Consider the following 12,807-nt stretch of genomic DNA (forward strand, 5'->3'; position numbering starts at 1 on the left):
TATTAATGATGACAGTGATGATGATGGTTACCATTTGTTGAGCACTCACCCATGTGCCAGGTACTGTGCAGTCTTTCACATGCAGTAACTCATTTCTTCTCTCAACAACCCTTTCAGCTGGGGATTTTTATTGTCTCTGTTTTACGGATGGGAAAACCAAGACATGGAGAAGTCAGATATTATGTCGGTGGTGACAAGTACTGAAGTTCAAAAGGAAATTCTAAGGCACAAGCAGCAAACTCTCCAGCTTAGGGTTACCTAGGATCAAACCTGACTATCCTAGGTGGTCAAATACCTTTCTTTGCTAACATTGAACAAAGACCTCAGCCCCATTTTAAAGATGGAAACCCAGATATTAAGTCTAAATGTCTGCTTAGCTCTTCCAACTTTTGAATAAGGGAATTCAAAGACATATGGAATAGGTTGGAATGTTTCAAAATGCCATGTGTGTTTATGGATCATTAAGAGGGGTCCTTAATTGGAGGAGCTCATTTGCCTTTCTGCATACATAGAGAACTATTCATAAACCTGCATGCCTAATGTATAAGGCATGAAAAGTTAGTGCCCAAATATATACGTCCATGGCAAATGATGCACTTGAGTATAATTGGATCACTTGGCTCATCAAAGACCCCTTTGTTTCTTATTCTGTGACTTTTTTGATGGATTCTTTGACCCCATGGTTCAGCTCGTGGGGACATCTGTTTCAGGGCACTGATCGATGTTATTTCCCGTCTTCTCTCTTTCAGTAAAGAATATCCCGTGGTTCCCAGGAGCACAGTGAGACAAAAAGTGGCCTCCAACCACAGCCCTTTCAGCAATGAGCCTCGAGCTCTCTCCACCTCATCCAACTTGGGGTCCCAGTACCAGTGTGAGAATGGTGTGTCTGGCCCCTCCCAGGACCTTCTGCCCCCACCCAACCCGTACCCACTGCCCCAGGAGCACAGCCAAATTTACCATTGCACCAAGAGGAAAGGTGAGTGTGGCAACCCCTGCCCAGCCTGCCTCTTTCTCTACTTCTTCCTTTCCTTGAAAACAAAAGTACACATAACTACATGTATTTATTTAAAAAATGTAAGCAATACAAAAATATGTAGAGATTGTAAGAAATTCAAAACATACCGGTAAAACTAACAGCTCCCCTGATATATCTGCCCCCAGTTCTAGCCTCTTTCTTGGGGAAAACTTATTTGAAATATCCAGACATATTTTATTCATTGACACATGCACGCACTCACAAATAAAAATAGTTTTGTTTTTACTTTTAGCAGGTGGTATCATACGGTATGTCTTTTGCAACTTGCATTTTTCTTTAACTTTAGAATATGTTGTAGATATCTTTTCATGAACCTTCAGCTGCCTCATTCTTTTTAGCTGCTGGAGAGGAAGTATTGCCTTAAAAGGATGAAGTGGAGTGTTTTTTTGCCACTGCCCCTAGTAGACAGAGAGCTTGCCTCCAGCGTTCCTGGTTGTATTAGAAGCCTCCTCTTAATGGGATGGGCTTTGGTTCATGTGCTAGAATTTCCTCCCAGGTGCATTCCGAGCTCTTCTTTCCTTTCCAGATCAAAACCACCAATGATTTTCTTTCTTTCGCATTCCCTCTTTCAATCTACTAGGCTAGTGTCTGAGGCAGTCCCTAGTTTCTGTTGCCAAATGAGAAATGGGTGACATTTTCCTAAGACCAAAGAGGCTACATTCAAAAAGGAGATTTCTGGTGGCACAGTCTGTGAGCCAGAATCGGAGTGGTTGACGTGAGCGGTGTGGTTGAGTTCAGTTTCCCAGGACAGTCGCTTGGCGTGAGCTGCACGCAGGCTGGGATTGTGCGGGCAGGGCCCAGGGAACACAGGCTCCAGTCTCCAGTCTGCCACCAGCTTCTTGTGTGACCTCAGGCAGGTGTCCTAGCCTCTCTGTGCCTCAGTTTCCCACTTTGTAAATGGTGCTAAGTTCCCTAGAGCACCTGAGACTTGGTAAGCACCCAGGAAGTGGTGGCTGTGATTGCCTAAGTGGCAGGTATCAATCCAGAAAGTCAGTCCCAGGAGGAAGCAAAGAGAAGGCTGCTCATCTAGGTGAAGGCTTGAGGACACGGATACAGGGGGAGGGGACCGTGTAGCCACATGCTTACGCCCGTGGTCTTCAGAATCAGACAATTGGGATGAAGCCAATCTTTGCCGTTTGCAAATTTCTATGATTAGGAGCAAGTTACTTAACCTCTCTAAGCCTCATTTGCTTAATCTGTAGATTTGGGCTCACGATTGCACCTGTCTCATGGGCTGGATGCAGAGATGTCCTGAAATCGTGCTTGTCGTGTGTGTAGCACAGGGCTGACTCAATAAACAGTCCCTATTTTGCTCCTGCAGGCCCAAATCTCAGTCTTTAGGGTGACCTGTTACATCTCACAGCTTCAGTAGCCAACACGATGGCTTTGGACGTTCAGTGCCCAGTGTCCGGAGCTTCTCAAACAAAAGAAACCCCACGAATAAGAACCTCTGGAAACTGCTGCCTTGGCGGCTTTCTCTGGAACTGGGGTTATGTGAGGAAAGTAACAGTTTGACTATTTGACATTTACCAATCTCGGGTTTTGAAAGAGGGAAGAGCCTGTCATTGGTCCAGGCCTGGGGCTTGGGAGCTGCCTGGGTGAAGCTGAGGTTTCCAGACTTACCTGAAGTCCATCCAAACTCTTTGGATCTCGAAGGCTTGAAAAATATCCCCCGACAGGCCCCCGGGCCTGACTCCCAGCACGTCCGCTGCCAGATGGGCTGGAGACCAGATGCCTGCAAACATGTCTGCCTCTTCAGCCATGAGCAGAGAGTTAAGCCTGTCCTGGGGAGCACAGGTCCCTGCACAGAGATCCTGTTTTATATTATATTTCAGGGCGCCCTGCCTAGGTTCCAGACCAGAGCTTTGTCAGTAACATGATTAAGTAGGTGCCATTGTTAACCTACTTTACAAATAGGGAAACTGAGACTCAGACAGATAAAATCACATGCTGTTGGTGCTTGAAGGTGGAATTTGAACCCAAGCCTGGTCTGCAGTTCTGCCCGGACCCTGAACTGCCTGCCTCTCCTGCCTCTCCTGCCTCTGTTACTGTTGCTCATTGCTACAGTCTGAAAATTTCACCTTCCTCTAGAGATCGGCTCTTGAGACTGGTCAAACGTGCTGATTAAGAGCTCACCAGGTTTGAATTAGGGAGCTCTGTTGATTAAATTGATGCCAGACCGAAAGAAGGGGAGGAAGAAGCTAAAAAGAACCAGGGTGCTTAGTTAGGCTCAGTGTTTACAGCAGCGTCCTTGTAAATGCGTTCCTGGAGGATGCAGCGGAAGAGTTTGAATGCAAGGCTGATGAACCTCCGTAGATCATGCGAGCGCTTGACTTTCATGGGGCAATTTGTGGGATCCTGAAGGGAATTCCAGATCCATTAGAGAAGGCCCCTGGGAGCAGGGGAAGCTGGAATCAGTGGCTGGTCCATTGCCGTACATCACAGCAGCTGGCACTCCAGCAGTGCGGCCGTGGGCAAGTTGCTTCAGCTTTCTGGGCCTCAACTACCTTTTCTGCAAAATGGGGGCACAACAGCGCCCACCCTGCAGGGTTGTTAGGAGATAAAATGAGATGCTCCATGTAAAGCCCCTAAAACACGTCTGCGACGTACAAACGCTCCATGAACCTGAGCTAGGTACCACCCTGCCCTTAGGAAGCCCACACTGTTGCAACAGGTCAGACAATGTATGACTCATGATAAAACTGTTTAATTAAAGTGGTGATCGAGTGCTCTAAAGGAGATGTGCAAAACGCTGATGAATATGAAACCGGGGCCGGGGCTGGGGGGAGGATCAGGGAAGAGTGGGAGCTGAGAGCAGGAATTGGATGGAAGAGGGGAGCTGACTGGGTGTCCAGTCACAGAGAAGAGGATGTGTCCAGCCCCTCAGAAGAGCGGGAGCCCACCCCCACTGGGGAGTCAACAAAAAGCCAGTGTGGCTGGGGCACAGAGCGAGGAGACAGTGGTGGGAGTTGAGGCTACAGAGAGAGGCAGGGACCCGTGTGACACTAGCCCTCGTAACCATTTTGAGGACCTCAGATTTTATCCTAACGGATGGGCCACCATCGGAGGGGTTTAAACCTGTGAGTGACATGATTAAGGTTTTGTTTTGAAGCCGTCACTTTCTGTGACAGGAGGGGATCAGAATTGATGCCGGAGCTCTGCGGAGAGGCTGTTGCACACTCCGAGGTGTGAAATGACGGTGGCTCAGCCCAGGGTGTGGGGAGAAGAGCTGGAGATGTGGGCGGAATCAGGACTTAGTGACTAGTTGGAGATAACAAGGTGAAGAATTACCCGTTTTTCACGGATGCGGAAACTGAGGCTCAGAGAGATCAAGTCAGTCGCCTAGTGTCACAGAGCTAGCGACTGGCCCCGCCCCAAATTCACACCGTGGTCTGTGCACTCGGGGTGCACGGGCTGTGCACCCTGCAAGACTCCTTTCACCTTTCCAGAAACCTCTGCCCTTCTCACCTCCGTCCACCCCCAAAAGGGAGCTCCCGGGGACAGCGAACATTCCAGCCCAGCTCTGTCTGTCCTGCGTGCCTGGAGACGACAAAAAGCAATTCATCATCAGCCTCCATTGTAAAGTGATAAGGAATCAGCCGAGGTTTCCTTCCAGTTTGGGATTCCCGTTAAGTGATAACTCCATGGGTGGCTTCCCACCCCCGGCTCCTGCCTGCCCCACTATCTGACTTCCCCTCATTGTCTGTCTCCTTTCCAACAAGCCCAGGAGGCAGGCCCAGAGAAATGTCAAAGGGCCAGGCAGGCCAGAGGGTCCTTGTGTTTGGACCCAGCTGTCTCCAAACTATCTCTCCCGATGGATGGAGCCCAAAGAGCTGGGAAGGTCTTTTATCAATGCCACTCAATCAAATCCAGGACCCCAGGGCCTGGGAGAGCACTTGTCTATCTTTCTTTCCCTCTCCCACCCTGACAACCCCCTCCTCCACCCCCCACCACTAGAAACCAAAGGCAACCCAAATAAAGATTTTAGCAAAGCCATTTACTGCATCGAATGCTCAAAGGGAGGTCAGAGGCGGGAGGGGAAGGGGAGTTGGGAGAGTAAAGAGTTTTGCAGGGTGCATTTTCTCAGTGCTGCATGATGTTTAGACTGATTTCACATTGCTTCCTTCCCTGGATCCTCACAACAGTATTTGAGCCAGAGGAGATGCCTACCGTCCCCATTTTGCAGGGGAAAACAGAAGACTGAGGGGTTGAGTTAGATTCCCAAGATTGTGTGGCTGTTGAGTGGCAGATCTGGGATGCGTTCATCAAATACACGTTTGATTGATTGAGCACTTACTCTGTACTGGGCTTTGTGCTGGGTGTGTGGGATAAAGGGAGGACAAGATGGCAGACGTCCCTGCTCTCCCAAAACTTGTGTTCTCACTGGGGGAGACCGATAATAAGCAAGTAAATAAATTTAATGATTTCAGACAGTGGCTGAGTGAGAGTTGAATTGCAGCCTTCTGATTCCCATTTGAGGGTCTTCCTACAATACTGTTCCAGTCCTTCCCACTTTAAGCTAAGAGCTAACAGCATAGGGACACACACACACACGCAATCCATCCATCCACTCATCCAACCATCTACCCATCCATCCATCCATTGAACCACCCATCCACCCACACGTCCATCCATCCTTCGACCCATCCACCCACCCACCCATCCATCCATCCATCCATCCATTCACCCACCCATCCATTCACCCACCCATCCATCCATCCATCCATCCACCCATCCGTCCATCCACCCATCTATCCATCCATCCATCCATCCATTTATCTATCCGTAAAGGTCAAGGTTACCACCTTTTCATATTCTCTGAAAACAAGGGGTTTTACGAAAGCTGAAAGGCTGGGGCAGTCTATCAGAAAGAGCACTGTTTTGTGAGTCAAAGGCCTGAATTATAGATGCACCTCTGACTTGCTGAAGGTCCCTTAGCTAAGGAGTAGCTGCTCACCACTCTGCCTCCAGGGTCTCTGTCTATGAAGACTTGACAAAGGCCTTTCATCTGAATGAACTCAATCAGCAAGGGAAATGACCCACTTGGGAATGGTGACAATATTTTTTCAATGGGATTAGTGATTTGAAAGCAGCTCTGCAAGTTTCCCAGCTCTGGAATCTACCCAAATACCTTCAAGTATTGGACAACTTTCACAGAGCCATATGTCCAGTCTTCTAAGAGGGAAAAGAGGAAACTCAAATTACTTGGACTGATAAGATTTGAACACTCACTTTATGTGCAAGGAAGATAGACAGGAACTAGACTGCACTTAATTATTATCTCAGTTTCTACAAGAAGTTTAGGTATTATCGCCATATACAGTCAAGAACTGAGATTGGAATGGTCCAGTGGTATGCCCAAGGTCACATAGCCAGGCACAGTCAGAGACATAACTCTGTGTCCTGAAATCTGGATTCATCATTAAAGCCACTTTATCCAGAATAAAAAGCATCTAGAAAAACGCCAGGGACCAGGGTTTTTCACAGTGCTATGTGGTGATTGGTGGTCGGAATCGTGAGGAGCTTTACTATTATCCAAGAAACTCACTTGGGTTCAGGACGGTTGGAATACAGTTGACCACTCTTAATGCACAACCTTCTGAAACTGAGCTGTGGACTCATCAAAGACTGGACACCTGACCACAGCCTCTCCCCCAGCCGTGGAAGGTAAACTCGACTTGGCTGGGAAATAGGTCTTTGCTGTTGGTCAGTTATCGAGCTCCCAATAAGAAGAAAGAAACCAAGCCATAACCAAAATAAACACAGAGATTACATCTCAAGCGTTTATCAAGACCCAACTGAAATTTGGATCCACGCTTTGGAATTTCTTTATAATGTGATGAAGTCTGAGAAGAATTTGAGAATGCTTAAGACCTGCTTTCATGAATAAGCCAGCACCGAGCTTTTCTTAGGACTCTGCATCAGATCTTTGGGGTATTAAAGACTGGAATGTGTAATTTTACGATTTTCCAAAATGTGCCCCAGCCTTTTTTCATATTATTCTTCCTTCTTTACTTGTAACAAATCTGGAAGGGGATCAGAAACTCGGGAATGGTTAGTTTGCCTTGTTTTTTTCTCTTGCCAAGGGTACCCTGCAGCTGTGTTTTCTGTTATTGAAAAAGGGAACACCCTGGTTAAATGGAAAACCCAAAGGTTATGATTGTAGCAACAATGGAAACATTCAGATTTATGGATCCAGGGGATGGAAGGAAGCACGGAGGGAAGGAATAAAGGAAAGAGGTGGTGAGGACGGTGTCTTCAAGACAGCAAAATATGCCCAGTTGAAAGGTGATAAACGTGGCTGCTTGTTCATCTGGGTGTCTTCAAGCATCTGGATGGTTGGGATGATGTAGATAGAATACCTGGAAGGCTGGCTGCACTTTTCGCTTTTTTGAGGACAAATGTTTGGGCATCTTCTGGGTCCCAGATGTGTCCCAGAAAAAAGAGTCTAGTTAAAAATAAACTTTCTTGCTATTAGGTGGGTGCAACCCTAGTGTAGATACGTTTTGTTTGGGGAGATTTTTGACTTGCCTATGGGTGTCACTCGGAGAATGATGCAAATGGAAGCGTTTGGTGGAACCCAAACCTAAGCTACCTTCCCCGGACTGAGGAGCTGTTTTATAATCCAGTACAAAGCCAAAGCCACCATGACTGACTTGATGCTTTATATCCGAGGACCACCTCCTGACTTGATGCTTTATATCCAAGGACCACCTCCTGACTTGATGCTTTATATCCGAGGACCACCTCCTGACTTGATGCTTTATATCCGAGGACCACCTCCTGACTTGATGCTTTATATCCGAGGACCACCTCCTGACTTGATGCTTTATATCCGAGGACCACGTCCTGACTTGATGCTTTATATCTGAGGACCACTTCCTAATCACAGTGTGTCAGCCTCCCTCGCTCACTGCTCAGGGTGGGATGGAGAGGGGCCGAGGATGCACACCGAGCAGGACCATGACTACCTGTTGACCACTCTATCTCCAGCACCCGGTGCAGTACCTGGCACCTGGTGGGGGCTCAGTAAATATCTGTTGGATGATTGAATGAGTGGCATCGGCAGGTAGAAATCTAGAGAGCAGGAAGCAAGGTGTGGTAGACAAGGTAAGTCAGACCTGGCTTAGATCCCAGCCTTTGCTCCTTCCCAGCTGTGTGACCTTGGGCAGGTCGCTTCTCTGAGCTTCAGCTTCTGCCTCTGTGAGACAGGGATGAGAGCAGCCACCTTGAGGAATTACTATGAGGTTAGAGGAAGGCCACTTAGTAGGTGCTCAATAAATAATAGCTATTCCTTCCTCCGTTTATTTAGTCCCACGTCCTGCCCTCACACCACGGACCATCACAGTGAGTTGCAGGCACATCCAGTGTCCTGTGTTTCATTTTCCTTCACACTCCCCAAAGACAGACTTATTTCTTGACATTCATTGATTAGAAAGAGATTGGCGGGTGAGAAGAGAAAGCCTGCAGTTTTGGGGGGTAAAATTCCAGCTCAGGAATGAATCTGTTTTGAGGTTTATACTTTGGGAGAAATTCCCAGGTATTGCTTCCCCCGGAGGAAACACTTGGAGATGTGTTATTATAGATCCGGTTTGGCGCGAGACTGACTGGTGGTGTTACCCTTCAAACAAGAGCTGCCTTCGATGATGGCGCTCAAGTGACGTACATGCTCGATTTTATTTCATTCTTAGCTGCCCAGGCAAGTAAGTATTACAACTCGGATTCAGAGATGATGAAAATGAGGCTCCTAGAGGGCAGAGGCTGATGTCACACAGATATTAAGTATGAGAGCTAGAGTCAGACCCAGACACGTCTAGGCTTCTTACCCTGGGGTCTGGATTGTAGGGAGCCCTTGGGCCCCTTGAAGTTGTGTGCAAAACTCTGAAGGCACATGCGATTCTCAAAACTTTGTGTGTCAGTGTATTTTTCTAGGAGACAGCCCAGTACTTTTGTTAGTTCCCAAAGGGGTCAGTGACACCAAAGTCGTTCAGGAAAACCCTCCTTCAGAGACAGGTCTATCTCCACTGCCCTACACTGGGGAATAGCTAGTGCCTGGAGAAGGGAAGTGACTTGCTGAGCAAGGAAACAGGGACACGTTAAAGTGTACCGACTCAACAGATGTTAACTGGATGCTTGCTTACACAAGGCGTCAGTAAAGGATCTGGTGATTCCTTCAGGCTCCCATCCATTTGTCCATTTGTCTATCCATCCTTCCATCCATTACACAAATATTTTTGCGTGTCTTCTCCATGTAGCATGGTATGGAAGAGCAGGCTTTGAAGTTACATTTCTTGGATTCTAATCCTAGAGCCACTGTTTACCAGCCATGTAAGACCTTGGGTGAGTTTCTTAACCTCTCTGTGTCTCCTTTGTCTCATCTGTAAAATGGGGATAATAATAGAATCCACCTCCCAGGGTTGTTGTGACGATGAAATGGGTGACTTTATGGAGGGGTCTTAGAACAGTGCCGGGCAGAGTAAACACTATATGAGTTGTTTTTACTGTTATGGTTGATACTCTTGTTATTAGTTTTCTTACTAGGAATGCGCCAGGTTCTGGGAATGTAACGATGGGTCACACAGACGATATTCAACCTTCATGGAATTTACATGCCAGGGAACAAGGAAGATGATGATAACTATGATTCATTGAGTGTTTCCCTGTACCGAGCTCTGCATGAAGTGCTTAATCTATATTTTCCCTTCTCATTCTCAACACCTCCCTTCGTAGACAGTGCTGTCGTGACCCTTTCCATTTTACGAAGAAACTGAGCTCAGAAAGGTCAAACTGCTTAGGACTCCATAGCCCAAGGTCTAACCATTACAGTCCACCCCCTTTTACCAGAATGGAGGCTGGAGCTAGCAGACTCGCAGACTTGATTCTTCAGTCCTTTGGTCAAATGGCTGTCTGTGCCTCTAGCTGTGGGGTGGCCGGTCCTGGCCTCATTGGTCTCTCTCCTCCTGTCTTAGCAGATGAAGAATGTTCCACCACAGACCATCCCTATAAGAAGCCCTACATGGAGACGTCGCCCAGTGAAGAGGACCCCTTCTACCGCTCCAGCTACCCCCAGCAACAGGGCCTGAGTGCCTCCTACAGGACAGAGTCAGCCCAGCGACAGGCCTGCATGTACGCCAGCTCCGCCCCGCCCAGTGAGCCGGTGCCCAGCCTGGAAGACATCAGCTGCAACACGTGGCCGAGCATGCCCTCCTATGGCAGCTGCACAGTCACCACCGTGCAGCCCATGGACAGGCTACCCTACCAACACTTCTCTGCTCACTTCACCTCGGGGCCCCTGGTCCCCCGGCTGGCCGGCATGGCCAACCATGGCTCCCCGCAGCTTGGAGAAGGAATGTTCCAGCACCAGACCTCAGTGGCCCACCAGCCTGTGGTCAGGCAGTGTGGACCTCAGACTGGCCTCCAGTCCCCAGGCAGCCTTCAGCCCTCTGAGTTCCTTTACTCTCACGGCGTGCCGAGAACTCTGTCCCCGCATCAGTACCACTCTGTGCACGGAGTCGGCATGGTGCCAGAGTGGAGTGACAATAGCTAAATTAAGGCCTGCTTCCGAACGGACATTCGCTCGAGAGAGAGAGGAGCGCGAGGGAGAGAGACGGTAGCCGAGAGAACCCCGTGGACAAGATCCTTCGTGTCACCCCGTGTTCACGTCTGCTCTAGAGACCCCCTGGACACTGATCTGATCAGTCGCTTGAAACCACAGTTCAAAAAATGTGACTTTGTTGTTCTGTCTCAAAACTTAAAAAACAAACAAAAAAAGATGAATCCCATGACCGCCACGCCCATCAGCCGGCCACGTTCACACCACCTCCGCAAGTCCTCCCGATTCCTCCTTTTGGTCTCCGGAGAATCTTGCCTCATCGAGTGTTTCATCCTGAAGCGTAGTTGGAGCCTTTGCCTGTCTTGGTGTTAATGTTGACATTGTTATATAATAAATAATAATATATTTTTTCTTTCAATTTTCTTAATGGGACCCAGTCCCTTCTTTTGGGGGAGGTCTGAGGCAAGTATGTTTCAAATTATGTACTTGTGGGGTTCCCCTCGAATATGCCACCCCTCAAATCTAAATTCGCCACCCTCCCCTTGACTAAGAAATTACCTACCTCTGCCGTGCGATTTCTCCGAACAGGTCTCCTGGGTCCCAGCTTTTCTCCAATTTTCTCCCACCTTCCCCACCATCGCGGAGCCCGGTTTTGCGATCTGTTTAGCAGCACAGTCAGGATGACGTTGGGCTCCATCTGGGGTCCTATCTTCCTCAGTCCTCCTGTCTTTCCAGCCGTCTGTCGCTAAAACGTGGCCTATAGCTTCCCGACCGGAAGGCTCGCTTTGAAAAACTTAAAAAGCCCGGGTTTCCATACGGGCAGAACTGTGATAAGGAGCAAGCTCTGTGCTGACAAGAGTTGTGACAAAGCCAAAATAAATATTCGTCCCGATAGAAAAACGCCAGCCCCCAGCTTCCAAACCTCCAGTCTGGATGCAAAGAAACAGCCACCATTCCTAGGGAAGAGGCAAGACGTGCTCGCCCATCAGGTCTCTCCAAAGAAACTGCCCCGACACCAAATGCCGACGCCAAACTGTGGTTATTGAAAACAGAAAACAGTATAAAAAAGTGTGTAAGTAAAACGTTATTGCAGGGTTCTTCAGATGTAATATTTTACTGGTACTATTTATTTATAAATAGGAGTTCTAATTAAGTAATAACATGAAATGAAATCCAGCATGGGAGCTGGCCAAGAGCTTTTTAATTTTATTGATACTCAAAACCAAGTTTGCGTTTTTTTTTTTTTCTCTTGAATGTGCTTTGCTTTCTTGATTAAAAAAAAATTTTTTTTAACTGACCCTAATAAAGAGAACAGGGTAATATGTGAAGCTGAGTGTGTCCAAGTACGTGAGAGTGTGTGAGTATGTTTATGTGAGTGTCCTTATGCGATTATGTCTTTTTATGTTGCTAAGGGGGGGAGGGCAAGAATTAAGTACTCGCTCCGTATATTGTGTGCCAATTAATGCCTAATAAATACCATGTGCTTAAAAAAGTACAAGGGACTTGAACCCCATTTTTTTTTCCTGTTCTTTCTGCTGACTAAGTAGAGGGGAAATCGGGCAGAGGAAATAGGAAAGAGTTGTCTTTCATGTGGATTCTTCGCCCCATCTGCTTTCTCCTGCTGGTCTCATGGATATTTGGAACCCGTTGTATTTGAGTGTGGTGGAGCTAATATATTTATCCACTGGCTGATATTCCTGGAATGGATTCATTTGTTTTAATTGAATTCGTATCAGCATTGGAAAAGAAAAATCGTCAGGAATCCCAACTGATCAGAAAATGATATTGGTCAGGCCATGTGGACCACCCAATCGTTGGTTTTCTGCAGGATCTCTTTCTTCGAATTGCTTGCTGGCATCAAGTGTTTTAGAGGTCGCTTGGCGAGCAACTTTATGGACCCTCAATGGAGATTTACTTAAAACCCACACATTTAGAATTTGTGTGTTTGTCCTGTATAACTCCTACGGGGCAGAATAGAGCAGCAAATTGGTGAGTAAGTTAGTACTGCATTTTTTTTCTTTTTTCTAAAGGGAGCATTTGGTTTATCCATTGCTTTCTCTCTCTTTCTCTCTTTTTTTTTTTTGTTGAGGAAGATTAACCCTGAGCTAACATCTGCTGCCAATCCTCCTCTTTTTGCTGAGGAAGACTGGCCCTGAGCTAACATCCATGCCCATCTTCCTCTACTTTATATGTGGGACGCCTACCACAGCATGGCTTG

General features: G+C 47.4%; 1 protein-coding gene across 14 annotated transcripts in view; it reads left to right on the top strand.

Annotated features, from left to right (window-relative positions):
• TBX5 (T-box transcription factor 5) overlaps positions 1-12,807 on the top strand; it is a 102,520-nt gene that overhangs the window by 69,987 nt on the left and 19,726 nt on the right. For 6 of the 14 annotated variants that reach the window (XM_070627203.1, XM_070627198.1, XM_070627192.1 and 3 more), the window contains 2 exons: positions 750-976; positions 10,009-12,084. In XM_070627203.1, coding sequence (XP_070483304.1) covers positions 750-976; positions 10,009-10,583 — 802 coding nt within the window. In that variant the 3' untranslated portion in view covers positions 10,584-12,084. Of the gene's footprint in view, positions 1-749; positions 977-10,005; positions 12,085-12,807 lie in introns of those variants that run through there. The other 8 variants (XM_070627197.1, XM_070627193.1, XM_070627191.1 and 5 more) reach the window with 2 other exon arrangements.

The sequence above is a fragment of the Equus przewalskii genome, chromosome 7 (genome assembly GCF_037783145.1).
Source record: "Equus przewalskii isolate Varuska chromosome 7, EquPr2, whole genome shotgun sequence".
In the NCBI taxonomy this organism is placed as follows: Eukaryota; Metazoa; Chordata; class Mammalia; order Perissodactyla; family Equidae; genus Equus; species Equus przewalskii.